The 27,284-nt window shown below is 35.4% G+C and overlaps 6 protein-coding genes across 10 annotated transcripts; 2 read left to right on the top strand and 4 right to left on the bottom strand.

Moving 5' to 3' along the window:
* Nucleotides 1–6,869: 6,869 nt before the first annotated feature.
* LOC108222750 (F-box protein SNE) lies at nt 6,870–8,068 on the top strand. Its single transcript, XM_017396645.2, has one exon. The coding sequence runs from the start codon at nt 7,426–7,428 to the stop codon at nt 7,882–7,884; it is 459 nt and encodes a 152-aa protein (XP_017252134.1). The 5' UTR covers nt 6,870–7,425; the 3' UTR covers nt 7,885–8,068.
* Nucleotides 8,069–8,141: 73 nt separating this feature from the next.
* Nucleotides 8,142–9,552, bottom strand: LOC108222746 (F-box protein At3g07870). Its single transcript, XM_017396642.2, has one exon. The coding sequence runs from the start codon at nt 9,550–9,552 to the stop codon at nt 8,290–8,292; it is 1,263 nt and encodes a 420-aa protein (XP_017252131.1). The 3' UTR covers nt 8,142–8,289.
* Nucleotides 9,553–9,812: 260 nt separating this feature from the next.
* On the bottom strand, nt 9,813–11,069 carry LOC108222748 (F-box protein At3g07870). The gene has a single exon (XM_017396643.2). It carries the CDS (start codon nt 11,067–11,069, stop codon nt 9,813–9,815), a length of 1,257 nt encoding a protein of 418 aa, XP_017252132.1.
* Nucleotides 11,070–11,471: 402 nt separating this feature from the next.
* Nucleotides 11,472–14,143, top strand: LOC108222749 (F-box protein At3g07870). Its single transcript, XM_064093289.1, has one exon. The coding sequence runs from the start codon at nt 11,472–11,474 to the stop codon at nt 12,723–12,725; it is 1,254 nt and encodes a 417-aa protein (XP_063949359.1). The 3' UTR covers nt 12,726–14,143.
* LOC108221872 (F-box protein At3g07870-like) lies at nt 13,097–14,119 on the bottom strand. Its single transcript, XM_017395726.1, has one exon. It carries the CDS (start codon nt 14,117–14,119, stop codon nt 13,097–13,099), a length of 1,023 nt encoding a protein of 340 aa, XP_017251215.1.
* A 1,091-nt stretch (nt 14,144–15,234) lies between the features above and the next one.
* On the bottom strand, nt 15,235–26,838 carry LOC108222745 (histidine kinase 2). Of its 5 annotated transcripts, XM_064093286.1 has the most exons (17): nt 26,317–26,838; nt 25,981–26,062; nt 25,360–25,846; nt 24,792–25,052; nt 23,611–24,093; nt 23,226–23,501; nt 22,146–22,315; nt 21,809–22,021; nt 21,511–21,697; nt 21,262–21,313; nt 20,936–21,165; nt 20,216–20,314; nt 18,778–19,445; nt 17,782–18,285; nt 16,710–16,954; nt 16,515–16,619; nt 15,235–15,829 (listed from the first exon to the last, which is right to left on the bottom strand). In XM_064093286.1, the coding sequence occupies exons 3-16, from the start codon at nt 25,744–25,746 to the stop codon at nt 16,576–16,578; spliced, it is 3,819 nt and encodes a 1,272-aa protein (XP_063949356.1). In that variant the 5' UTR covers nt 25,747–25,846; nt 25,981–26,062; nt 26,317–26,838; the 3' UTR covers nt 15,235–15,829; nt 16,515–16,575. The 5 variants fall into 5 exon arrangements, with proteins under 5 accessions (XP_063949356.1, XP_063949357.1, XP_063949355.1 ...); XM_064093287.1 differs by lacking the exon at nt 25,981–26,062; XM_064093285.1 differs by having other exon boundaries at nt 25,360–26,062.
* Between the last annotated feature and the right edge of the window lie 446 nt (nt 26,839–27,284).

Below are 27,284 nucleotides of genomic sequence, written 5' to 3' on the forward strand. Positions count from 1 at the left end.
GTTTTGCTGCCATCGCAGATAACAAAATCACTCTGTGTGATGAGAATCCTAGACAACCAATGTTAAAATGTTATGGGCCGAACCCGAGAAGGCTAACCAAGGCTGAAACCCATGCTCAGTCCGAGTTTTAAAATTTTGATCATATTTTATTCTTAAAATATATATATATATATATATATATATATATATATATATATATATATATATATATATATATATATATATATATATATATATATATATATATATAGGGGGATAGGATCAAATAAAAACTTTTTTAAGTTACAAACTTACAAACTTTTTTTTATTCACCCATCGTGTTAATCCTTAGTTATATAAAGTATCCATGTTGAAAATTCTTCAAAAAAACATCACAATTTTTAAAATAACGCATAAATAAATCGCGTTTTCAACACATTGATAACTGGGGTTCAACATCGGTTGTTGAACACTAATTATCATTGTGTTGAATATATCTAAAAAGATGTTTAAACTATACCTCTGGGGTTTGGGTAGGGTCTAGAAACATAAATATTAGTTATATAACATGTTTACCTTAGTTCTTACATTTAATAATTGGGTTATGTACTTCTTCACCATTATTTTAATCGATGTTCAACAAAATATGTTAAAAAAATGTTGAACTCAAGTTATATATGTGTTGAACAAAAAAAGTTTGTAAGTTTGTAAGTTTGTACCAGAACCCTCCCATATATATATATATTTCATCATTTGAAACCCGACTCTACTCTCGAACAATCATTAAAATTTGTTGCTAAATGAATAAGCTCGATAAATTTATATGAGTATAGTTTTAACTTGGATAAATGGATAGAATTTGCCCCTCCCGAGGGTATTGAATCTGGAGGTTTAACTGTATGTGTGTTGTTTGCTTATGTTATGCTGAGAAATTAATGTGTGAATAAAACTGTTAAAGGTTTATGTTTATATGCTGCACTTGTGATTAGAAAATAAGATTTTGATTGCATGAAACTGATGAAAGGGCTAAGTTAGGCATAGTATTGGTTTGATGCAACAAGGGGGTTTTGATGTAACGAGATTGTTTTTATTTTAGTTATGTATATGAAGATTTTTGATATATTAAGTGACTAACCTGAAACATCTAGTCACATTTTTAAAAACAGGACAAAACCAATCGTCTAAAACTGTCTGACAATAAAAAAGTGTCTGGATAAAACCGACGGCAAGGAATCAGTCGGTTTTATCGAGAACGACGTCGTTCTGGCAAGACATCTAAATATTTTAATCGACCGATAAGGACATGGTCGGTTTTAGTGCTAATGTATCCTAATTATAACCGACCATCCGCTCGGTTGGTTAAATCTTTGTGTATATTTTACCAAATTTTATAGTAATTTGTCAGACAAAAACGAAGTCGTTTTATTTCTGAAGACAAAATCGACAGCTGACCGGTCGATTTAACCCTAGTATATTTTGTAAAATTGTTGATTTAATTAAAAAATGGATAAAATATACGCGTCGAAGACAGACTACGACGCCGTTTTATGTTAAAACTGCATAACCGACCGGCTGTGGTCGGTTTTAACCTTATTTTATTTATTTTAAAAATGTTTATCTAATTGGAAAATGGATACAATGGGCGCGTCAAAAATGGGATACGACGCCATTTTATGTTAAAAATTCTTATAGCACACGTTAAAAATAACAAGTTCAAAAGGTGATAGATTACTTGAAAGAACTTGATAAGAATGTACATGAACTCAATATGAGTACATCTTCTCATGAGCTCGAAGAACTTGCTGGCATGACAATACAAGAGATTAGACTCTGTAGAACTGGATTGATGGAGGTCCTAGATTACATTGCTAACGAGCACACAGAAATTGAGACTCCTTCTCCTGAAGTGGGATGCCATCACTTATTCATCACACAAGGTATCTCCGAGGTGTTGAAGGGAATAGAGATGAGACAGTTTTTCATCGGGAACTTTGAGGTTGGGAAGCAGACTCCACCCCACCTTATTATCTTCGAGCATATATGGTCATTGGCTTCAAAAAGACTTTTATGCTTAGTTTTATATAATTACATAATGTCGTGCAACGGTAAAAAATCACATAATATGAATGTTAAATTTTTGTTTTCTATGTTATCATTTTGGTATCCACCATTTTAATCAAGTTGGAAATGACTTATTTATGTTGTGAAACGGTAAAGAATTAGATAATATGTGTTTTAATTTTTTTTTTTATGTTCGTTCCGATATCGTTACAAAATATTATATACGACCTTCCTTATTTTCGGAGCTGGATCCGCTACTGATTTTAGTTAGGGTTTTCTCTCCCCCTAGTTATCAACAAATTCATGGATGTTTCGATTTGATAAAGGAATATGAATCAACTCAATTGTCTACGGAGTCAGAATACACTTGGTACAAAGTCAATGCTACTGCTATGTACTTGTGCAGCATTCCTGAATTCAGATTGCTCTGTACATCATTTGTGAAGGTCAGTAAATGTTTCATATTATTATATAATTGATGTATTTTCTGTATATTATATATTCTTGAAAAATATAGAAAAAACACTATACCTCGGGTAAAAATTGAAACACCAACATATCAAACATTGAAATGTGGAGTTGTGTGTGCAACTATTTAAATTTCTCATATTCCATACCATTGACCTTATTAAAAAAGAAATAATAATGTTCTTTTAGATTCTAGCATATCATATCAGTAGTTTTTTAGCATATTTTAGTGGGATGAAGTGCATATGCATATCGATAAATTACTGAAAATTTTCATTTGATGTTTTAGTCCTCCATTCCTAAAAAATTGACTGTACCTTAAGCTCTCATTGAAGTTGATCTTAGAAATCATGTTTATGAGAAATTTGTAGTGGTCGAGTACTTATGCAGGAACAAACATACAACGCCTATACACTAGTTGAAAAATGTAACTTTTCTTCATTTCATTTTACATTGCATTAAATAAATTAAAAATTATATTCTTTAAAAAGAATGAAACTCATGCATCACCTATATACAGTTCACAAACTTAGCCTAATTTTTTATATTTTCACTGTGTTTAAGTCATCATTGTGTAATATAATCTCATATTTGTTCCATCGATCTAAGTGCTTAACTCTTTTCTTGCTTATTACTCTGCCTTAAACTTGCTTGATGTTGTATAATATAAAACGTAGCAAATTATGCACATGAAATTGTACATAAAAACTTATTTAATAAATTTATAGGTTATTTATCATCTTTATAAATGTATTAGTATTTTATATTGGTTCTAATTATGTACACAACATGTAAATGTTCAGGTTGTGACTGATTATGGTTTCACAGAGGGTCCTTGATACCACCATGCACACATTTGTGTTGTTTCAGAGACACTCTTCAACTAAATTTGGAATATTCACTAGCTGAGGATGGGGGTGATGGACAGAGGGAAGTCACAGAAAAATCTATACACACAGAACAACAGAGTACTCAACACTCCAACACTCCTCTTTCGTTATCCGCGGACAAGCTCTAAGAAACAATGAGAATCTAGTGTTAAGTAAATTTATATATTTTTTAAAGATAGTTGAACCTGAGCTACTTGTTCTTCACTAAATAACATTTCAATACTGAATAAAATTTGGCTTTCATCCCATGGCTTTTCTCCCCTAAAAAATCCTTCTGTTTACCTTTTATCTTTTGTTTCTTCAGCTTGTTACCATGTCTAACTTGTTTCGCAGTTTCCATCAGACATATGCTTGGACTCATTTTAATAATTAAACATTATTTCCTTTTTTAAGCCTACTCTTGGCTTCCAATGATTGTCAACTAATGGTTGTTAACTTCGTAATGAGTTGTGTAAAATTAACTCAACATTTTCATATCAGCCATGGCTTGATGACATTTATGTTACGGAAAATGGTTAAAGATTCAAAAATCTCGCAAAATTTATCTCAAATACTAACATTATAGTTTTTCTATGTCGAGAAAGATCTTAGAATTTTTTTGGAATACATAGATTAAAAAAGACTTTTATATTATACCTAAATCGAGTTGTATTGAATTTTAAATTGTCAATTTTGATGTTTCATGATCCCATATAAATTTGTATCTAAATTTAAAACTCATGTCTGGTAAAAATGTTTTTTGATTTTTTGTGTTGTCATATTTTCGTGTATATATAATAAAATATGATTATAATTTAAATACAATATATATTATATTTTTCTGTATAATTTAATAAAATATAGAGAAATTTTTTACATTCACATGCAAATTTTTAAATTGTGTAACTATATGTATATTTTTATATAAATAAATAAATTTTACCTAAAATTATACTCCCTATCCGTCCCCCTCAATTCTTAACATTGTGGGACGAGAGCGTGGCACGGACTTTAATGCTACTCTAAAGTATAGTTCCATAACTTTTTTTAAAATTTAATTTTTCCGAACATAAGTTTGATGTTTAAATTTTTATTCAGAAAAAGAAAATTTTGAAAAAAAGGTTATGGAACTATTTGAATAAAAAGAAAATTTTTAAAAAAAAGTTATGGAACTATGTGTGTCGAGAAATGTTAAAAAATGAAAAGGACAGTGAAAATAGTTATTAACGGGTGAATATATTTATTTATTTTTATCATATTATATACTCATATGAATATTCATATTCTTTCATACTTATATTCGTTCTCTTATTTCATGACCCATCGTATAACAGTGAATGCATGAGAAAAGTGTGAGAGCGAAGTGTCAAAAAAAGAACAGCGGACTTGACGGATATCATCTGGTTGTATCTTGCAAGGAGGTTATGAAATTCCACACCCAGCAGCAGCAGGAAGCGAACTGTTTTGCCTGACTCGCTTTCCCTGTTTAACCTCTCTCTACTGCTAATACGTCCAACGAACAAGTCCAACTCGGTACCCAACAATGCAGATATCGACACACAATGAGAGGTGGGGTTACTACTTTTTACCAGGAATTTTAATATGTTAAAAACTTCTAATGTCAATTTCCCACCTATTGCATGCCTTCATAAAATATTATTATAACAGTGAAATCGCATCAAATCAAACCAAGAAGTGTATACACTACTTATATTATCTCACTTGAATTTTTATATTTGAATTGGCCACAAATATTAAGAAAAATAAGGAAAATGTAAATAGTCATAAAATTGATTAATATTTATTGTATAAAATAAAAATAATGAAGAAAAAGAGTGGGTCAGTTGATTTTATATTGTAAATTTTGTTATATTTGATAAATTTTAAATTGTGAAAAAGTAGATGATGCATCACGAAAAAGTGTAAAAACAATTGTTGGAATAGAGGAAATATGATACCAGCATGACCAGGTTTGATTTAATATTTTATGTAATTTACTAAATTTTATTAAAATTACTAGAATAATATAAATCTCAAATACTCGTTACATAGTCATCTATTTACATAATTTTAATTATTAATACAATATATTTAATAGTAATATGATGATATTAAAAAATTAATATTGTACTTCTAAATTTTTATGACTAAATAGAGGAATGTTCAACAAATATTAAATCCTATATTTTTAACTAATCAGTGTGAATTACTATCGATTAAATGTTACATAATATTTAGGACGATGTTGAAATTTAATATTTTTATCAAAATTAAATATAATTTAATATATATATAGACAATTTAAAATATTGGCATTAATAATAACTTGAATCAGATAATAATACATTCGTACGTTAAACAGTAAATCGTGCAATGCTGTGTTGGTTGAGTCTGTTCTATTTGTCTTGGAAAAGCTTGCGAGAATTTTATTTTTCTGACCGTAAATCCTGCAAACAAAATGGATATGTTAAAATTATGGCGGACCCAGCATATCGAATATTGATCAAGTACAGATTTGTCAATTATTGAAGACGGGAGATTTGAAATTGTCTCATACACACGAGATATATATGAGTAGTATGAAATATGAATGATGCTTGGACAATATTTAACGCGGTATAAAAATATAATACTCCTGTATGGGCCCTGCACCAAGCACCTCGTTGAGAAATTGATTATTATTAATTTATTATATAATATTTATAATAATTGTCGAAGTTAACAAAAATGAGTGATGTGCGGAACGAACTTGAAAAAGAAGATCAACGTTAGTATCTCGTGACGTAAAAGGTTAATTTTACCCAACACTGTCGTAGCCAGAAGCGGATCTAGAATTCGAATTTTAGGAGGTATCAAACAAATTTTCAGATAATACCTATATATTTTTAAATTTTGCGGAGACACTTCTATAATTTTACAAAATTTAGAATGATGAAAAATGTAAAAAAAAATTAGAGGGATACGTGTCCCCGTGCCTCTTTCTAGACCTGGTCGTAGCTAGGCTGTTCTTTCAGTTTCAATGCAGACATTCTCACTTGGATTCAAATATAACGTTCAGTTCAACTTTGTAAATTAGGATTCAAGAATCGAATTCGAATTATACTTAACTAAATAAGTGGAGAATTTTTTAAAATAAATTAATTAAGAAAATGCCCATAACTTTAGTGACCAAAAAGTCCCACGCCATTAAAGTGATGAAGCTTAGTGCTACATTTCTTTGGCTAATATAACAAAGCACTGTCTATTTTTACACAAAAAGGTGCCGCCGTGTTTAAGACACTAAACTCATGTTCCACAATCAACTTAACTTCTAATCATAAATTACCTATCGCGTTTTAGTTAACTCATAAACACACGTCAACTAGTGTTGCAGAATCTAAACGCTTCCATGCAGGCCTACCAGACCTACAAGTAAATAAAATATAGAGACTGTAAGTATTTTGCTTCAACGTCCACTTTGACAAACTGCATAAATATTTACTTTACTCAACGGACATGAAAATATGTTGGGAGAGTATTCAACTGGTGCACAGAGTGAACACAACAACTATACCTACAAGAAACAAGTTTTCTCTTCGCCCCAAAAATTAAATACTTGCCCCTCACCATGCAAAACATTGGTTCCAGTTCTTTTGCTCTTGGACTCTTTTCCTTGGCTCCTTCCCTCCCCCACTAGATACTCTCTCTCCCTCTCATATCTCTCCCATCTCTCTCTCTCTCATCTCTCTCCCATCTCTCTCCCTCTGGTATCTCTCCTATATTTCTCTCTCCCTCTCTCTTAAATCTCTCCTATATTTCTCTCTCTCTCTTAAATCTCTCCCATCTCTCTCTCTCTTAAATCTCTCCCATCTCTCTCCCTCTCAAATCTCTCTCTTTCTCTCTCTCTCAAATCTCTCCCAGCTCTCTCTCCCACACTATAATTTACTCTCTCCTCCAAGTCAAAACCTCTCTCCCTACAAAACCCTGTCTCTATAAATAACGTGCTAGCTCTACACTCTCCACATTACACACACATACACACATTGATACAGTTTTTCCATACAGAGACATGTTGAGTATGATAATGAGGGAGTTAGACAAAGAGAAGAGAGCCAAGTTCTGCATCAACGACCACATTGACGTCCTCATCGAGATACTCAAACGCCTCGACGGCCGCTCACTCGGCGTCGCCGCCTCCGTCTGCCGTCTCTGGTGCTCCGTCACTCGAAACGACTCGCTATGGGAACACCTCTGCTTCCGCCACGTGTACCCTCCGCCTCTTACAATACGGCCCATTGTGCTGGCTCTCGGTGGCTACAGGAAGCTCTACATGGTGTGTTTAAGGCCAGTGCTGAGTCGACTCGGGAGGAGACGCGTTTGGACTCGCCATGAAGTCGAACTAGCTTTGTCGTTGTTTTGCGTGGATTATTACGAGAGGCTGATGGTCGGTGGCAGTGCAGGAAAAGGTGGTGGCGAGGCCGCGGCGTCCTCGTCATTAATGTTCTTATGCAAGGCCGTAAACGTTTAACAGTCCTCGATCCTGTTCTGATTCTCGTTAATCGGGTTAGAAATTTCATTCTCGTTAATCGGGTTGAAATTTTTATATATACTGATAGATTTCCTGTATTGTCATTGAGCTAGTATAGAATAGTAGTGAAATAATTTTTTCATTCTTTCTTTCGAAATAATTTGTGATTTGCTATTCTCTGTGACGACTCTGTTTTATGTGTTTCGATTTTTCGATATTGAAGGTCAGATACTAGTATATTGATGTATGGCAAAATCTTATGAACTAAAACACATAAGCATAAGCATTATAAAGTGCTGGAATTCTGTTTAACATTTTTCCGCTGAACGTATACTACAGTACATATATGTCAGACGTGTGTAAAAATGTTAAACAACCTATATGGACGAGCTCATAGATAACATCTTACAACTGAATTGGGAGAACAATACGATTCAAGCTTTCTGTATGTACAACTGTTCGAAACAAACTTGGCATCCCCTTAAATTTCATGATTCTAAATCTTCCAGCCTCTGGATCATACACAGCTAATCTTCCAAAATGATACTCAATCAAAATCCCACCATTCTCCAAAACGCATAGAACTTTAAGTGTTAGCCTCCGAGGTTCGCTTCCCCGAATCCGAACCGGCAGCAACGAGTTATCCCAGGGTGAGTCTGGGACATAGCCTTTAAACTTGAACTCTTTGGTCCAGGACTCTTTCACATTGTACTCTTTCATTACCCAAATCTCCAAGTCTCTGCGTAAACCGTGTTCGAAAACTGCTGCCGAGAGACACCCTCTGAGAACAGCTAAATGATAGTTGCGGCCATCAATCACGCTGAAATCAGGTCTCGGGACCTCGTAGAAGTTCTCATCAGCGAGATCAAAAGAAACGATGATCAATCCGCGTACGTTATTGTATTCGCCATTGTATTCACCGAAAGACAGCCAGTGAAGCCTTCCATTAGTACACAGAGCTTGCCGAGACCTCCAATCGACATGTGAGAAAGGTGCTCGTCCAGCATTTTTCCAGGCATTGCCTCCTAAAGTGAAAACTAAAACTTCTGATCTTAGTTTAGCTAGCCTCTTCGTCCTTTCGACATACTGAGACCCAAAATTCGTAATCCTGTGGTGGACTATCTTGACGACCTTGTACTCTTTAGTCCCCGGATGATACCCGAATCCACAGACGACGGTCTGGTCCTCATACTGCCTTGTTTTCGGCAGCTCTTTGTAGTCTCTGGTTAAAGGATTGTAAATATACACGGCCTCCCTGTACAAGGTATCGGATAAACAGAGTAATCCGTTACAAGATCCTTCCATAGTAAACTCTGGCATGGAAGCAGAAAAAGGGGTGCTGATTTTTCTCACAGTTTTTTCATCATCATCACTAGCAGGAAACTCTGCAAAACAAAGCTCGTTTCGAAGAGGGTAATCACTGTGAAAGATAAGCAAAGGATCGCGATTCACGGCCTGAGATAGATGCAAGGTGGCAAGATTCTGATCGAGCCGTAAGTTGTGCCAAGATCTGCATACAAAGCTGGACTGCAGTAGAGATATGACAGGAAGCCTTAAGAGTATGTCGAGGGCGATGTCATTAGGTAATCTATCAAGCCCGTTTCTTCGAGTATCGTCTTCTGGCTTGCATCGTCTTTTCTTGATTGGTTTCTCCAGGTTGAGCTCCATTACTCAATGTAGAACTCTAAAGCAACAATGCTTGGAATGATAAGAACTCTGGTTTCGCAGATAAAGAACAAGTCTGGGAAAACAACAAAGTTCCGAATATCACAGGTGACGGGGAGCACAAGAAGTCTTGCTAAATTTTTTTAATCAATTGCTGGCTCATTAGTTCTTGTTGTTATCTTAGATCAATTCAGAAAGAATTTCTGAGAACACGACGGAAAAAGTTCAGAGCGAATCAAAACCAACTTAAATCTTTGAATACATTACATATTACCAATAATCGGGACGTCGATCTGGTTCAGGCTTCCTACATGAACAACAGTCTGAAAAACACTCGGCATTCCCTTGAATGTTATGTCTTTGTATCTTCCACTTAGCACATCATACAAAGCCAACTTTCCAGCACTGTACTCCATCAAGATCTTGCCGTTTTCTAAAATGCACAGAATTCGAACTAGTGCCCTGTGTACACTGCTTCTCCAAATCCGTACTGGTTGCAGCAAATTCGTAGAGGGTGAATCTGGCAAATTAGCTCCAATTTTGAACTCTTTGATCCAAGACTCTTGTACATTATACTCTTTCATAACCCATATCTCCAGCTCTTTCGATCCGTATTTGTATACTATTGCAGAAAGGCATCCCTTTAGATTAGCTAGGTGATACGTGTGGCCATCAGCAACACAACTAAAATCAGGTCGAGGAACCTCATGAAACTTTTCATCTGCAAGATCAAATGATATAATGACTAAGCCGCGGACATTTTTGGACCCCCCTCGAGTCTGCCAATGAAGCCTTCCGCAAGTAAAAAGAGCTCCCTGTGACCTCCTTTGGATAAAGTAAGGTGCTTCACCAATATTTCTCCACGCGTTGCCTCCTAAACTGAGTACAAAAACTTCGGATTTTGAATTATGCGACGTCCTGATCCTACTACGAGCACGGGGATATCCAAAATTCACGATCCAGTAGTAGACTATCTTAATAACCTTGTACTGGTTAGTTTCAGGATGATATCCGAATCCACAGACAACAGTTTCTTCATCATATTGCCTTGTTTTTGGCAGCTCCTTGTAATCCCTAGTGAAAGGATTGTAAATATAAACAGCATCTTTGTACAAGGAATCGAATAAACAGAGTAATCCGTTACAAGAACCGACAACAGTAAACTCTGGCATAGAAGCAGAAAACGGGGTACTAATCTTCTTCACAATTCCTTCAGCAGCAGCATCAGTACCAAAAAGCTCTGCAAAACAAAGCTGGTTTCGAATAGGAAAATCACTGTGAAAGATGAGCAAGGGATCGCGTTTCCCAGCCTGAGACAGATGCAAGCTGACGAGATTCTGATCAAATGAAAAGTTTTTCCAGTATCTGCAGACAAACCTGGACTGCATTAAAGATGTTACCGAAAGCCTGGAAAATATATCAAGCGCGATTTCATCAGGCAAACTATCAATCCCACTTCTATGCTCATCTTCTTTGCAATCTCTTTTCTTAGTTGGCTTTTCCATGTTAAAATCCATCATTCAAGATAGAATTATCTGTCCGATGTAAAACAAGAAGGCTTGTTATGAACAGATGAATCAAGTTTGGCAAGATAAACAGAAGTCTTGAAAAGCAACAAAGCTGTTAACATCAAAATGGCGGAGACTACAAGAACTCTTGATAATTATCCAATTTAAAATCTAAAATATTGGTCTGGATTTATTTTATTAGAATATTTGTTTTCTGTCTCACATGATAAGCCTAATAAAATACATCCAGACCATTATTTTAGATTAGATGATTATCAAGAGTTCTTGTACTCTCCGTCATTTTGACGGTAACAGCTTTGTTGTTTTCTAAGACTTCTGTTTATCTTGCCAGAATTGATTCATCAGTTCATACCAAGTCTTGTTTTACATTGAAAAATAGTTCTATCTTGAGTAATGGATTTTAGCATGGAGAAACCAACTAAGAAAACAGATTGCGAAGAAGACGAGCATAGAAGAGGGATTGATAGTTTGCCTGATGAAATCACGCTTGATATATTTTCCAGGCTTTCAGTAACATCTTTAATGCAGTCCAGGTTTGTCTGCAGATACTGGAAAAACTTTTCATTTGATCGAAATCTTGCCAGCTTGCATCTGTCTCAGGCTGTGAAACGCGATCCTTTGCTCATCTTTCACAGTGATTTTCCTATTCGAAACCAGCTTTGTTTTGCGGAGTTTTCTGGTACTGATGATGATGCTCAAGGAATTGTGAAGAAGATTAGTACTCCTTTTTCTGCTTCTATGCCAGAGTTTACTGTTGTCAGTTCTTGTAATGGATTATTGTGCCTATTCGATTCCTTGTACAAGGATGCTGTTTATATTTACAATCCTTTCACTAGGGATTACAAGGAGCTGCCAAAAACAAGGCAATATGATGAAGAAACTGTTGTCTGTGGATTCGGATATCATCCTGAAACTAACCAGTACAAGGTTGTTAAGATAGTCTACTACTGGATCGTCAATTTTGGATATCCCCGTGCTCATAGTAGGATCAGGATGTCGCGTAATTCAAAATCTGAAGTTTTTGTACTCAGTTTAGGAGGCAACGCGTGGAGAAATATTGGTGAAGCACCTTACTTTATTCAAAGGAGGCCACAGGGAGCTCTTTTTACTTGCGGAAGGCTTCATTGGCAAACTCAAGGGTGGTTTAAAAATGTTCGCGGCTTTGTCATTATTTCATTTGATCTAGCAGATGAAACGTTCCATGAGATTCCACGACCTGATTTTAGTAGAATTGCTGATGGCCACAGGTATCACTTAGCTGACCTAAAAGGATGCCTTTCTGCAATAGTATACATATGCAGATCGAAAGAGCTGGAGATATGGGTTATGAGAGAGTATAATGTGAAAGAGTCTTGGATCAAAGAGTTCAGAATTGGAGCTAATATACCAGACTCACCCTCTACGAAGCTGCTACAACCATTTCGGATGTGGAGAAACAGTTTACACAGGGCACTGGTTCGAATTCTATGCATTTTAGAAAATGGTGAGATCTTGATGGAGTACAGTGTTGGAAGGTTGGCTTTGTGTGATGTGCTAAGTGGAACATATAAAGACATAACATTCAAGGGAATGCCGAGCATTTTTCAGACTGTTGTGCATGTAGGAAGCCTGAACCTGATCGATTTCCCGGTTATTTGTAATATGTAATGTATTCATAAATTTAAGTTAGTTTTTGATTCGCTCTGAACTTCTTCCGTTCATAACACTCTCTCTGAATTGATAGTACTTTTTGAGCAAAATTGTATTGATTCCGGTCAATCGGCTAAGGAGAGCATATGATCAGGAGTTCAAAAGAAATTGGAATTCATTTAAAAGCTATCTATAAATTACATTCTACATATTAACTGGGAGATCAATCTGGTTCAGGCTTCCGAAATGCAAGACTGTCTGAAATTTACCTGGCATTCCCTTGAGAGTTATGTCCTTATATCGTCCACTCATCAGATTGTACGAAGCCAACCTTCCAACCTTATACTCTATCAAGATCTCATCATTCCCTAAAATGCATAAAACTCGAATCAATTCCCTAAAATGCATAATTTTGGTTGCTGCAACCTGGTAGAGGGTGACTCTGGTTTGTTAGCTCCAATCTTGAACTCCTTGATCCAAGTCTCTTTCACATTATATTCTTTCATGACCCATATCTCCAAGTCTCCATGTCCATATTTATAGACTACTGCAGAAAGACATCCTTGTAGAGTAGCTAACAGATAGTTGCGGCCATCAGCAGCATTACTAAAATCAGGTCTCGGAACCTCATGAAACCTTTCATCCAAAAGATCAAAAGAAATGATTATTAAACCGCGACCATTGTTTTTCACACCTCGCGTAAGCCAATGAAGCCTTCCATTGGTAAAAAGAGCTCCCTGTGGCCTCCTTTCAACATAATAAGGTACTTCTCCAATATTTCTCCATCTGCTGCTCCCTGAACCAAGTACTAAAACTTCTGATTTTGATCTGAGTGGTGTCCTGATCCTACGAATACGATGATCTTCAATATTTCCAATCCAGTAGTAAACTATCTTAACAACCTTGTACTGCTTGGTCTCAGGATGATACCCGAATCCACACAGCACTATTTCATCTTCATATTGCCTGTTTTTAGGCAGTTCCTTGTAGTAATTAGTGAAAGGATTATAAATATAGATAGCATCGTTATACAAGGAATCACATAAACATAGTAAGCCATTGCAAGATCCAACAACCGTAAACTCTGGCATCGAAGCAGAAAAAGGGATACTAATCTTCTTGACAATTCCTTGAGCATCATCATCTGCACCAGAAAACTCTGCAAAACAAAGCTGATTTCGAATAGGAAAATCACTGTGAAAGATGAGCAAAGGATCGCGTTCCTCGACCTGAGAAAGATGCAGACTAACAAGATTTCTGTCATGTAACAAGTTTTGCCAAGATCTGCATACAAACCTACACTGCATTAGAGATGTAATAGAAAGTCTTGAAAAAATATCAAGTGCAATTTCAGTAGGCAAGCGATCAATCCCGTTTCTTTTCTTGCTTGGCTTTTTCATAAAAGAATCCATTAATCAATGTAGAAGCATAACAATGTAAAAGAATGAGGCTTGGTTCAACCTGATAAATTCAGTTTTCAAAGAAAAACAAAAAAGCTGTTAACATCAAAATGACGGAGATTTGAAGAAGTCTTGATAATTATCAAATTAAGTAATGGTTTGGATGCATATCAAATTGCTTATATTATAAAAGAGATAACTTCACGCCATAAAAGTATTCAATCTCAATAGATTTTAGTTGACTGCTTCAGCTGCTAAGTTGCAAGCTATCTCAGCACCACATAACTTCTGATCGACAGCTCTATATTCATCTTTAACAAAAAGGAAGTTCAGAAGAAATTGCAATTCATTTAAAAATACATTTCATTCTACATATTACCTGGGAGATTAATCTGGTTCAGGCTTCCAAAATGCACGACTGTCTGAAAAATTCTTGGCATTCCCTTGAAGTAATGTCTTTATATCGTATCCAAGTCTCCATGTCCACGTTTGTAAACTACTGCAGAAAGACATCCTTTCAGACTCGCTAACAGATATTTATGGCCATCAGCACAACTGCTAAAATCAGGTCTCGGAACCTGATGAAACTTTCATCTGCAAGATCAAACGAAATGGTTATTAAATCTACAAACAGTGTTGTACACACCTCGAGTCAGCCAGTGCAGCCTTCCACAAGTATAAAGAGCTCCCTGTGGCCTCCTTTGAACATTATAAGGTACTCGGCCAACATATCTCCATTTGTTGCTTCCTGTCCCAAATACTAAATCTTCTAATTTTGATCCAAGTGGAGTCCTGATCCTACGAAAGCGATGAGCTGTAACATTTCTAATCCACTAGTCAACTATCTTAACAACCTTGTACTGCTTAGTCTCGGATGATAGTCGAATCCACACAGCACTGTTTGATCTTCATATTGCATAGTAATTAGTGAAAGGATTATAAATATAGACAGCATCCTTATACAAGGAATCACATAAACATAGTAAGCCATTGCAAGATCCAACAACCGTAAACTCTGGCATGGAACCAGAAAAAGGGATACTAATCGTCTTCACAATTCTTTTAACAGCAGAACACATAATTACCATTACCTGCATCGAACCTAATGGTACAAACATCGTTGCGTATACACTTCAAATAAACAACTCTAATTCTTATTCATATATTATTACAAGTATGTAGGCAAGAAATTACAACGCACCACTAGTACTACGGAGTACAAACTAACTACAAAGCACCAACTACAAAAATCTAGTAAGAATAAAGGGAAGTTCCAAGGGCCGCTATGATATACATTTACATGGAGCTTCAATCTATACTAAATATATATCACCCTGTTCCAAGAATGCGATCAATCAACCTGGGGCAGCTAGAGTACACAACAAAACTGTTTATAGCAGGGCTTCATGCTTCTCGCACCGAAGAACGGAGCAAAACTGTATTCATCATCTCAACAGATTCAATAGGCAGTATTCATATAGGATGAAAACTTATTGCTGAAAGTGTCTTTGTAAGAATGATCAGATATATAACGACAACGGATATTTGGTATAACACCAACTAAAGCTGAGTTTCTATACAAGCTGCCTTCTATGCTACTAGTTCATCATCATCGAAAAAGATGAAGGTCACTTGGTGTTGAATGGGATCTGCAGCCAAGTACCTGGGGAATTGAGGTGACAACAAAGTACTAACTATTCACAAATTGTAATCCCAGCACACCTGAAAACAAAAATCAAATTACGGGTCAAAATCAAATCACGTGGTTAGAATGTCACGAAAATTACAAGAGGCACTCCGGCAAATTAGACCCGGCAATTAAATACACGATACAAAAATCTAGAGTGTGTTTTCATATTGAGTAAAAGGCACGAAAGTACAAGACACGTACATGACATGAATAAATTTATATTTAAATAATAAAATTTTATAATATGTTATATGTATTTCTGTTTGTATATATTTTGATGATATTATATGTAGACAGGATGTAAATATTTATATTTAATGTATATTTGTAAAATATATCACACACACACACACACATATATATTCAATTTTACATAGTGTCACACGATAACACGACACGAAAGTACACGAACCCTAATTGGATTTTAGCATTTACTACACAAAAGTACACGACACACGACACGAGAAGTAAATGACACAAACGAATTGCCAGTTTACTGCAAATAACCCAGCAGTGCACAAATTAGTTAGTGGCTTGAATTTTTTTTAACTAATAATTTTGACGTGCTTGAGGATGAACTGTAATATATAATAGTCATTAAACAAAAGAAGGGCCTGAGAGCAAAATGAAGTCATTGGAATTCTTAGAGAGCTGCAGTAGTAGTATGAATGAAGTACTAGTTGTGCAGACAAAGGTAAGAAATGATCTTAAAAATACCTTGTCAGAAAGATGAACTTGTTTGATTTGTCAATCATCCATTGTGTAGCAGTGACTGTCGTCAGTTGCAGTAATCAGATAACCAGACTGCCCCAGGCATGAATTCTGATAATATGTCAAGTCCATTAGCAAGCTACATTTTATAATACAGTCTTGCCGTCTAGCCAAGTCAGTGCTGGGTTCAGCTCCATTAACCTGAATCAAAGAAGCGCGCTGCAGCTGAATATAGTTCTTCTTCTTCGAATGGCTTTGACACATAACCATCCATCCCGCATTTTGTGCACTCCTCATTTGTTGCTTGAATTACATCAGCTGTCATTGCTAATATTGGTGTATGCCAGTGAGCCACATTACCGTACATCTCAATCGATGCTTCACCAGAATTAATTTTTTTATTTACTTCGCTCTCCAAACAGCGGATCTGCCGTGTAGCTTCAAACCTGTACAGGAGATACCAAATGTTAAAAAAGCTACAATTTCAGAAGCAAAATGTCAAAAAGCATCATCAGAAGTACCAAGAAAGACTCCAAATGAGATATCAAAAGCATAAAGCCCTCCAGAATCTTTCTCATCTATAAAGCTATAATCTTGTTCTGAATGTTTCTTTAAAAACGTTAGTAAACCTTTGGTTCTTTAACAGTATCGTTCTAGCATCATTAACACAGGCCACCATCAAAGATCAGAGACATAATTCTGTATATTACATGTTAGAATATGAAGGAGCTAATGCTCCGAATTGTTGGAGAGAATAGGATGGGAAAGAAGTGGAAAGAAAAATTCTGAATAAACATGAGGGTGAAAGAGTGAAAAGAAGAGAGCACTTTCCAAGACGAGGTATGTGAAGAAAATGAGTTGAAGTAAAAAAATAGAATTCAGTAAGAATTTGTAAGAGCTCTAGTTTAAATTTGTACGAATGTTAAACATGATATAAATATCTATAAACAAAACAAAGTGATTCTCATGCAACTCCCACCCAAATCGTTCCCTTCAACCAAACCGAACTCAAGGTTCATAAGTTGATAAAAAAGCTATTGTGCTCAAAAGCCAACGGATACTACAAGTTTCAAGTTAGATTGCAGCTTACGCAAATGATTAAAATGATTAGGCACATAAGCATCCATAAGCTATGTAAGTATGATTATGTTATAGGCTATAAAAAGCTTCTTGTAAATCAAAATCTCAAAATAATAATAATAATAATAATAATAATAATAATAATAATGTAACTAATATCAGAAGCTATTAAGATGGGATGAAAGCAAATTACCCATCCATTTCTGGCATTTGGAGATCCATAAAGCAAGCATCAAAGTTGTGGGGGGGATTAAGCATCTTTAATGAAGATCTCCCACTATCAACACAGGTGACAACTGCTCCATACTTCTTCAAGGCACCTTCAGCAACTCGTCTGTTAACCATGTTATCATCTACCACCAAGATACGCTTGTCTCTGAGTAGATTTCCAAGAGTTGATGGTTTACTTCTTGAAGGGGGCCTCTTCTTGTCAAAACTAAGGGTTTCTTGGAATGAAAGAATTAACACACTTAGCCGAAGTGGCTTTGTTAGAACGGCATCAACCAACCCAGCCGACTTGAGTTTGTTACACTTTTCAGAACTAGAGGGTGCCATCAGAAGTATTTTTGGACCAATTTCTAGGATGCTTGAACTTCTATTTGGTCTCAGTTCTTTAAGAATTTTGTTGTAAGAAGTATCAGTCATCTCATCTAATACATCCTGGTCAACAAGAATCATGGCCAACTGTCCCGATATGCTGCAGAAATGGCACAGTAATAATTTAGGTTACTAAATATGAAAGACTCTAGTCGCACAATTTTTTATAATATATTTAAGACTCTAAGTCTCTAATCATGGACACTAGAATTTGTATATTGGAGGAAAGCATATTTAAAAGATAGGTGAAATTTTAGTGCAACCTAAGTTTTTAAGTGGAAAAGAGTAGTCAGCATATGATATGAATCTGGAACAAGATGTGATGGAATGTTCAGATTCACAAGATCTTTTTCATAGAGCAGATTGTCATATTGTTCAACTTTCTTCAATAGAATATCTATGCAAATTATGTTTGGAATTCATTAAAAAAATTCCGATATACGTCAATCATGAGCAACTTTTTTTATCTTTCTCTATTCTTTTTTATACAAATAAGATAAACCACCTAACAAGATCATAATAGGCCAATAATATTGCACACTGAAGTCATTGTTAATTATTCGACCGATTCTGTCAAGTAAAAGATATATACCTTGTCTTGGAGTTGCAAGTGAGAGAAGCATACGCAGAATCCAGAGTCGAAGCTTTTTCTACTGAAATTCCCAATCTCTGAAGATGATATCTTGTGACTTCAGCTCGAATGCTTTTCCCATCAATCACCAATGCTCTCAATCCTTGAAATTCTGAAACAGTTGGACGGTACTGTGGAGACTTCAAATCAGGAGAATTTTGTTCTCCTTTTTTGAAAGCTACACTGAATGAAAAGGTGCTGCCTGTTCCAGGCTCACTATCAAAGCCAATTTCTCCACCCATCAGGTCCACCAGCCTCTTGCTTATACTCAATCCTATCCCGGTTCCACCATATGTTCGTGATGTAGAACTGTCAGCCTGCATAAAGGGCATGAATATATGACCTTGTGCTTCTTGTGGTATACCAACCCCTGTATCTTCAACAGTAACCAATACTTTGACCATTTCTGTTTCCTTTGACAATTCACCCACATTCAAATTTCCAAAACCCTTCCAACTTTTCCATCGATTAACCACAGGAAACCCACTTAATGTGTTACGAGAATTGTTTATACAATTTTCAACCAGAGTAATGTTTGGTCTCAGCACTTCATCCTGCTCCTCGAGTGGGTACCCAACTTCATCTGCTAGATGCACTGATACAAAAATGTGTCCTCTGTCTTGTGTAAACTGCAATGCAAACACATGAAAATTTATAAGAAAAATATGTTTATGATATTGATTTATTGATCATGGATCTCGTCTACGCTTGCATGCCACGTATTGAGTCAATGACAAACCCTGAAAGGGTTGAACAGCTCCTAAAAGTAATTCACAACATAACCCGCTCCGAGAAATGACGTATGATATAAGTGACCGTCATGACAACTAACCAACTAGGATAACATCAAATGACGTATGATATAAGCGACCGTCATGACAACTAACCAACTAGGATAACATCAGAAAAAGACGAAAGAAATTAAGAAAGTGCCCTTTGGCTAAACATATTATCATTAGTCCTGGTTCATGGCTCCATGCACTGTTAGTTACTGGACTAGTCACCTGGTCTTAGTCTACTTCAGATGATATATGTAGCTTCTCCGATCCAACATAACAAAATACACTCAGAATAAGATTCAGATTAAGTTGAATCATATTAAACTATTAACATGTCTATTGCTTAATAGCTTATATTGGGCTTATTTCTTATGCCTGATAAATTACACAAAAATATCCGTTGAGCTTCAACAAGAACACTAATTTAAAAATTTTAAAAACTACTCGATAATTGATTGTTCAACATTAAAAAGGTCCCGAATTTTACTGTCTTTCACCTGCAAGTTATACAGTGCTATATATGTTTTAATCCACAAACCTGCATATCAACAAATTTCTAGCACATGCATTTGCCAAAAGATTGAAACCTTACAATCAATAAGATCAAGTAATCAACAAACCTTAATTGAGTTTCCAACAAGATTTGTGATTATTTGCCGCAACCGTCCAGGGTCTCCGATGACGATTTCAGGAACTTGATTAGAAACATAAACGGCCAACTTTCCAAAAAAAAAAAAGGGAATGTAAGAATTGGTATAACAGATATTGTTCCTAGTTTATTTATATATGAACTATTTGTTGTAAATCATTTGACAGCAAGCTGTGTGTAAGCCGCTAATCAATTATTAGAACAACCTAGATTAATATTACTAGTTGAGGATGAGGCAATTATAGTTGAGGGTGGCCCCAGAAGTTATTACTTGCATATATAATTATTGAGTATAGTAAAATATTATCACCTGTACATTCAAATTTCATTTAGTTAATTTGATGAAATTTATAGTATACTAAAAAATAAAACCCTGATCAAAATATATGAGTTTCGTATTTCATTTAACAAACGCCAAGTAATATAATTACAAATAATACTATTTCTATCATTCATATACAATGTAATAATTTGAAAATAGATGGTATTATTACAACTGTATAATATGATATTGGTTCATCCAAAATTTCTGATGATACGACTCATGAATGGTTTAGAATGAATCTGCTTTAGGATGTTCCACAGCAAACAGTTCTTATATACCATCTTTGAATTATTTCAAGATGGTAGATTAAAAAAAAGGATGTATGACAAATCGGTTCATTAAGTGGATAGGTAACACAATCCTTACCTCAATTCCTTTCTCATGAGATTTGGTCGAGAAAAGTGATAAAACATTATCAAGAACAGCCCGAAGATCAAAAGGAACAGCCTCAAGCTCAAGTCTGCCAGATTCAATTTTAGCCTGATCTAAAACCTCATTAATAAGTGATATAAGATCTCTTCCACTAGCATGGGCAGTCTGTGCATAATCTAGTTGGTTGGCATCAAGATTTGTGTCCATAAGCATCTGAAGCATGCCTGATGTCAGATCAGAAAATCAAGTATGTCAACTACTATCCAGATTCCAGATTCACTAATATGGTTAATTAAAGTATGTTATCAAATTTCATTCACCTAAAACACCATTCATTGGAGTCCTGATTTCATGTGAAACTGTTGCCAGAAACTACAAGACACAGAGCACACATTTTAGTTAAAGATCTAGTAAAAAGTGAATTTTAATACCAAAGAAAAGGGTGCATTAAATAACTAACAAGTGCCCTAAAATCTATAATGACGTAAAGCTATCACAGTTACACCTAAAATACAGTGCCAGTGCATAGTTTATTATTTTCCTTAACCAGGAGTTGATGATGAATGCACCTGAGATTTTGCTTTATCTGCAGCTTCAGCACGATGCATAAGTACTCTCATATTTTGGTAGCCTAGCTCAGCTTCAGCAATGCGGGTTATGGCTGCACGGAATATATGACCCAGAAGCAAAGTTATTACAAGAACACCAACAGATGCTGTTATTGCTGTCCAAGGTGGCGGGGCCCTCTGCTTAAACCTGAAAGTAAAACCAAAAAAAATTGTATTTACCAGTGAAGAAAAAAAGAAGATGAGTATTCTCCTATGGCGAAGCGTATAGCGATATGCAAGTAAAACGGCAAAACCTAACCTGCAATGCATTTCATGTTTTCTAGTTGGATCCCCGAAGTCAAGTGTGCTAATGTGCAGCAGTCCTGTGTCGGTAACATTGGTACCGTACATATTTATTGGCTCTGCTTTATTTGTTGTGTCATAAACATTCACAACAATGGTTTGTTTGCTAGCAAGTTGATGCAGAAGCTTTTCCACTAGTGACGGGACATCATAGGATGCACCTAAATACCTATTACAGATGGAAATTCCAGCATCGGAATAAAAAAACTAAAGAAAATCTACTAGTATCACGTTTATGTCCTGGATGAGTAAAATCGCCAATAAACTTATATAAGGCGAAGATATAACCTTACCCAACAGTAGCATTAATAAATTGCTCAGCAGTAGCATGAGGAGGTAGATGAGTGTTGTAGACAGCAAAAGTAAGTACAACACCCAGGTGATTGGATTTTAATAGCTTAAAAGGAGATGTCAAGACACCCTTTCCAGATGCCCTAGCCCGTAAAATGTTCTCCCGATCTTCCTGTATAACAATGAAAAAGGAATCCGTTTAACATGAATATAGACCTGCACAAGGATTTTTTTAAATTTTCTTTTTGGTTTAGGATTTCAATTTTACTTTCTGCTTTTTGTTCACTATACCAACATGTGTACTTCTATTGCCTTTTTAAGATCATCTTTGAGTTCTTAAAGTTAATTCTTATAAATAGAATGATATGTTCTCTTTAGATGGTTGTTAAATTATAATACACAGGGTACACATAGTTGAGCACTAGCATAATGAGTTACACTTTTTTTTATATAGGTCATTTGTTTATTGAACTGGGTCAATGACAAGAGGTATTTTATACTCCCTCCGTCCATTTGGATTGTTAACATTTTTAAGTGAGGGTTTGGCACACATTTTGAGGCTCCTGTATAGTATAGCTTCATTTATCAATATAATTTCTTTTTTCTTCTGAATACATTGAATGTTCAAACTTTTATTCAGAAAAAGAAAATTTCAAAACAAGTTACAGAACAATTTTATGTAAGTCTTAAAATGTGTGTCAAGCAATGTAAAGAAGTGTTAACAATCCAAAGGGACAGAGGGAGTAATACTCAAAAAAGAGCACTATTCATTTAGTATCCATGTTATATTTTCAAACCTACTCTATACAAACTGTATGATATTGCAGAAAATTTCAATACAGCCCAAGTCCCCCCCCCCCCCCCCCCAAAACACACACACAGTCCCTTCTTTGTATCTGTCACTGCCTAACGCTGGACATCTAACCGTGTGGTAACGGTGGCATAATAAAAGTGGTCATTATCTCACGAATCTAAAACTCTATTATTATAATCATGAACATTAATGTAAAATTAGATCACTATTTGTAGCATTACATGGTGATATATGTTTGATGTGGGAAAATAAGACATGTGAAGCATACCTTGCCAGACATCATATCAATAGAAACAATATGCGAGACTGTTTCTTGAGAAAATATAACTGGTGCATATTCATCTTGAACTGGTGCAGGATCTAAATTCTCTGGAATGCAGTCTTGAACTAATGTTTGATCCTCAGTTTCCATTTTTTTAATCTTCCACCCATGTTGAGTTTCAAATTGCTCTCTTTGAGAGTGTGGAACTCTCAAAGCATAAGCAACACCACTAGTAAGAGGCCTTTCAAAAGCAGTTCTCTCAGTATATTCTCCAAATGTTTTCTGGATAAATTATTTAGGTCAATATAATTAAAGTAAAATGTTATAGTACAAGATTTAATTTTTTATGATATTTACGATTTAAATCACTTTATAATGATGAGAACAGTACCTGGTCAATAGCAGAAGGTTGTTTTCCATGATGAAATGTGGAGATTAGAATAGCCAATGCATGAACATGGTTCATACTCACATTAAATTGATCCTGTAGCATACGTGCTCGCTCGTCACACATATTTGACAATGTTTCTTGTCTTCTCAAAACAATATCTTCATTTAGGTGCCAGAATAACCAAATGGACCCAGTGACCCCTGCAATGACAAAAGCCAGTAGTAGCTTCATCCTCCACTTTCCAGAAATTGGAGATTGTTGTTGTTGCTTTTGCTGGACCACTTGGAGTTGCTGGTTTTGATGCAATGAATGTTGATGAAGAGGCATCACCTTCCGTCTCCTCCAGAATTTAAAAATAAAACCAAAAATCGGACAGCAGATTGCTGATCCAACAAGAGCGCACAGGAGTATATTCGTCAAACAAAAAGAAATACCCTTGCAATGCTCTGTCACTAAATTCTCTGGTTCCCTCAAATGCATATACTGATAGAAGTCAAAACGATGACATGAGTTAATATAACATACTAACTCTACTACTAAAGAATAGGTTGGAAGATGAAATCTGTATTGACATGAGAAAATCATCGTCAGGTCTTTTTAATCTGTCAAGTTCAAATATATGTGATCCATTGGGAACCCAGATTCTAAATTAAAAAACAAAAAGAAAGTAAAGAAAAAAAAAAGGATATGCTATACATACTATAACTTGTATTTCAGCTAATTCATTTCATGCCTAATCATTCTCTTTCCACAATAATGCACTCTTAAAATTATAAACTGAGGCCATTTAACTTTCAAATCCTACTATATTCATTTAAGGTTGGAAGATGAAATCTGTATTGACTAATCCCAAGTAAGAGGTCTGAATTAAATGCCACTAATCGAAGTAGAGGTCTGAATTTAAAGCATTTAATTCACATCCCACAAAAATCCTAACTTTAAGGTGCTGAAAGGAACAGGCAAAAGCAAAAAGAGGGGAAACATTTCCTTTGTCAACAATAGGTAAGTCCTTGAAAATGATTCAACATTGTTGACAATGAAGTTATTTATGATCACATACCTAACTGTTCTTGAAGTTCATATAACATGAAATTGTTAATTTTACTGACCGTCTAGAATACTATAACAAATTACAGAAATACATGACAGAAGGAAAGCAATATTAGTTTTGTTGTGCAAACCTCTTGATCGTTCCAAAACTTTGACTTGATAGATGAAAATATGGAATGCAAAATCTCTGATACAGACTTGCCCTCCTTCAATAATGAGTCAGTGTTCTCAGCTGGGACAGGGCATTGTTCTTGCAATCCTACATTCGTCATTTCCAACTCTTCTTTCTTAAATCTTTGGTGATCTAACGTTGCCATAACAAAGTCACAATTGATACCACTACTAGGATGGTGAATCGTATTGGACTGTTTGGTACATTTTAAGCATGCCATCTGCAATACAATGGTTAGAAGTCATGATCAAAATTCCTAGGTGCAAGTAAAGCAAACTACAACTATTATCATAAAAGGCAGCTTTAGTTTTTCATTAATGACACTCCATCACCAATTAAATTAAACATAAAGTACGAGCCAAATAACCACTGGAACAGACAATATACATGCTTTAGTCACACAAAATTAGGATCCATGTATTGAAGTTGAATTATTATTAAATCATTGAATATGTGCTTCGTAATCCAACGTATGTTTAGAAGATAATCTTTACTGTGCAACATCTTGAGAGGCAGGAGCAACATACCTGATCCAATTCATAGAAAGAAGAGGTCAAGACATCAAATTCTTCTTTGCTAACATTAAAATGTTCATGCAAGACCCCAGAATTGCTATCACAAAAAACTGGTGTCTCCAGCTTCGTCTGCAATTCCCCCTTTTCCGTGCAGAACAAGAACCAAACTAGCCCAACTAGAACAACAAGAAATACAGAGGAAAGTAGAGCCCTCCGTAGATAGCCATAACCTAATCCATTCTGGAGTTCATTTGCCTTTTTCAGCTTAAAATTAGCAGGCAACTTGCTATTTGAACCGACCTTAGAATTCAAAGACATTTTTAACAAAATCCACTTACATATCTTCAAAAAGATCCTGGAAAGCTTAAGGGGAACTCCAAACAGATCAAGAGAACTCATCAAAACCGAACCTTTCGAGACAAACTGTACTCATTCAACCAAAAAACTGAATATGCTAGAACCCTCAATTCTTAAACAAGACTGGCTCTAAGAAAACCTTCTGAACTCAAAAAAAAAGATAAGATATAAGGCTAAGATGAACAAGAAAGCTCAACTACAAGAACCCAGAAAGAATCTTCAGTCCAATTACACTTCTTTACAAGTACATACAAAAACACACATCTATAGTGGTACCTTCAGTTTGATCCCTTTGCTATTTTCTCTATAATTTCCTCCTCTTTACTTTTCCAATCAGTAAAGACTCATAAAAACTTGCCTAATAAGAAGAACACACAATACAACAAAAGCAATCATGCCAAGAAAACAAGCTGGATAAAACCAGGTACTATTTTAGCAAGCTGTAATGGAATCATTTATGACACACAAGTGAGAAAATATAGATAAAGATACAAGGGCTTATCTTTTCCCCACAAACCCAGGTTCCTAACAGCTCCATATGGACCAAACAAGTATCAAGATCAAAACTTTATTTCCTAGAAAATCATGATTAAGATAAGAATTGAATGATACCTTGTTGGTTTCACTAAAAAACCCAACTGGAAACAATGATGGGTTTAAAAGATAGTCCTTCTCTTTCCCTCTTTATCTCTCTCTCACAGAGCTTATGTTGTTAAGGCCTTGAGTACATGTATATCATTATCTCATCATCTAGTGGGGAAGTTTTATTTTTTGTTAAAAAATGTGTAACAAGAAACAAAATGGCACCAACCAAGTAATAATGCAAGACTATAAAAACATATGTGTGTGTAATGGAGATATAAAAAGATAAGAACTGTTATTTTCTCCACACTAGCTATCTTTTGCTTTTGAGAGAAGGGTTGAAAAAGACAGAAGCATCCAGCGTGTAAAAGATTTGGGGTATTTGGTTTTCTGCCTCTTGGCAGATATTTACAGATGTGTAGACATGCAGTCCTATACATGTAAGTAGCCCAGGAGAGAGAAATTGGGAGAGAGACAGAGAGAGAATGGAAGAGAGGGAATGAGAGAGGGAGGGAGAGAGAGAGAGAGAGAGAATGGGAGAGAGGGAATGAGAAAGAGACAGAGAGAGGGAGAGAGAGAGAATGGGAGAGGCATGGGAGTAAAAAGTAAGTAGAGTTGGAAGAAAGCAGAGTGTTGAGTTCAGAGGAATCAGTAAAAAGATTAAAAAATACAAGGGGCATCTATGCAATGCTTTTAAGAATACTCGAGACAAAACAATTCTCTTTGCTAAATTGCGCCTGCCCTAGGGTTTCGCCATTCTCAAATTTCATGTCTAGTTAATTTCAATCAAGCGGAAAATAAAATTCTCGCCCATCCCAAATTTTATCTAATTTGACATATATTAAATTAATTATTTAGTTACTGTATTATTGGATTCTCAAAAGAGAACAAAATTGAAAATGTTACAGTACTACTGGTAATGGTACTTGGTTCATGATGCTGGCAGTGGGCCCCATGAGGCCATGACGAACGTATGTGTCGGCTGTAATAACCCTTTA

Source organism: Daucus carota, chromosome 5 (genome assembly GCF_001625215.2).
Source record: "Daucus carota subsp. sativus chromosome 5, DH1 v3.0, whole genome shotgun sequence".
NCBI classification, from domain to species: Eukaryota; Viridiplantae; Streptophyta; class Magnoliopsida; order Apiales; family Apiaceae; genus Daucus; species Daucus carota.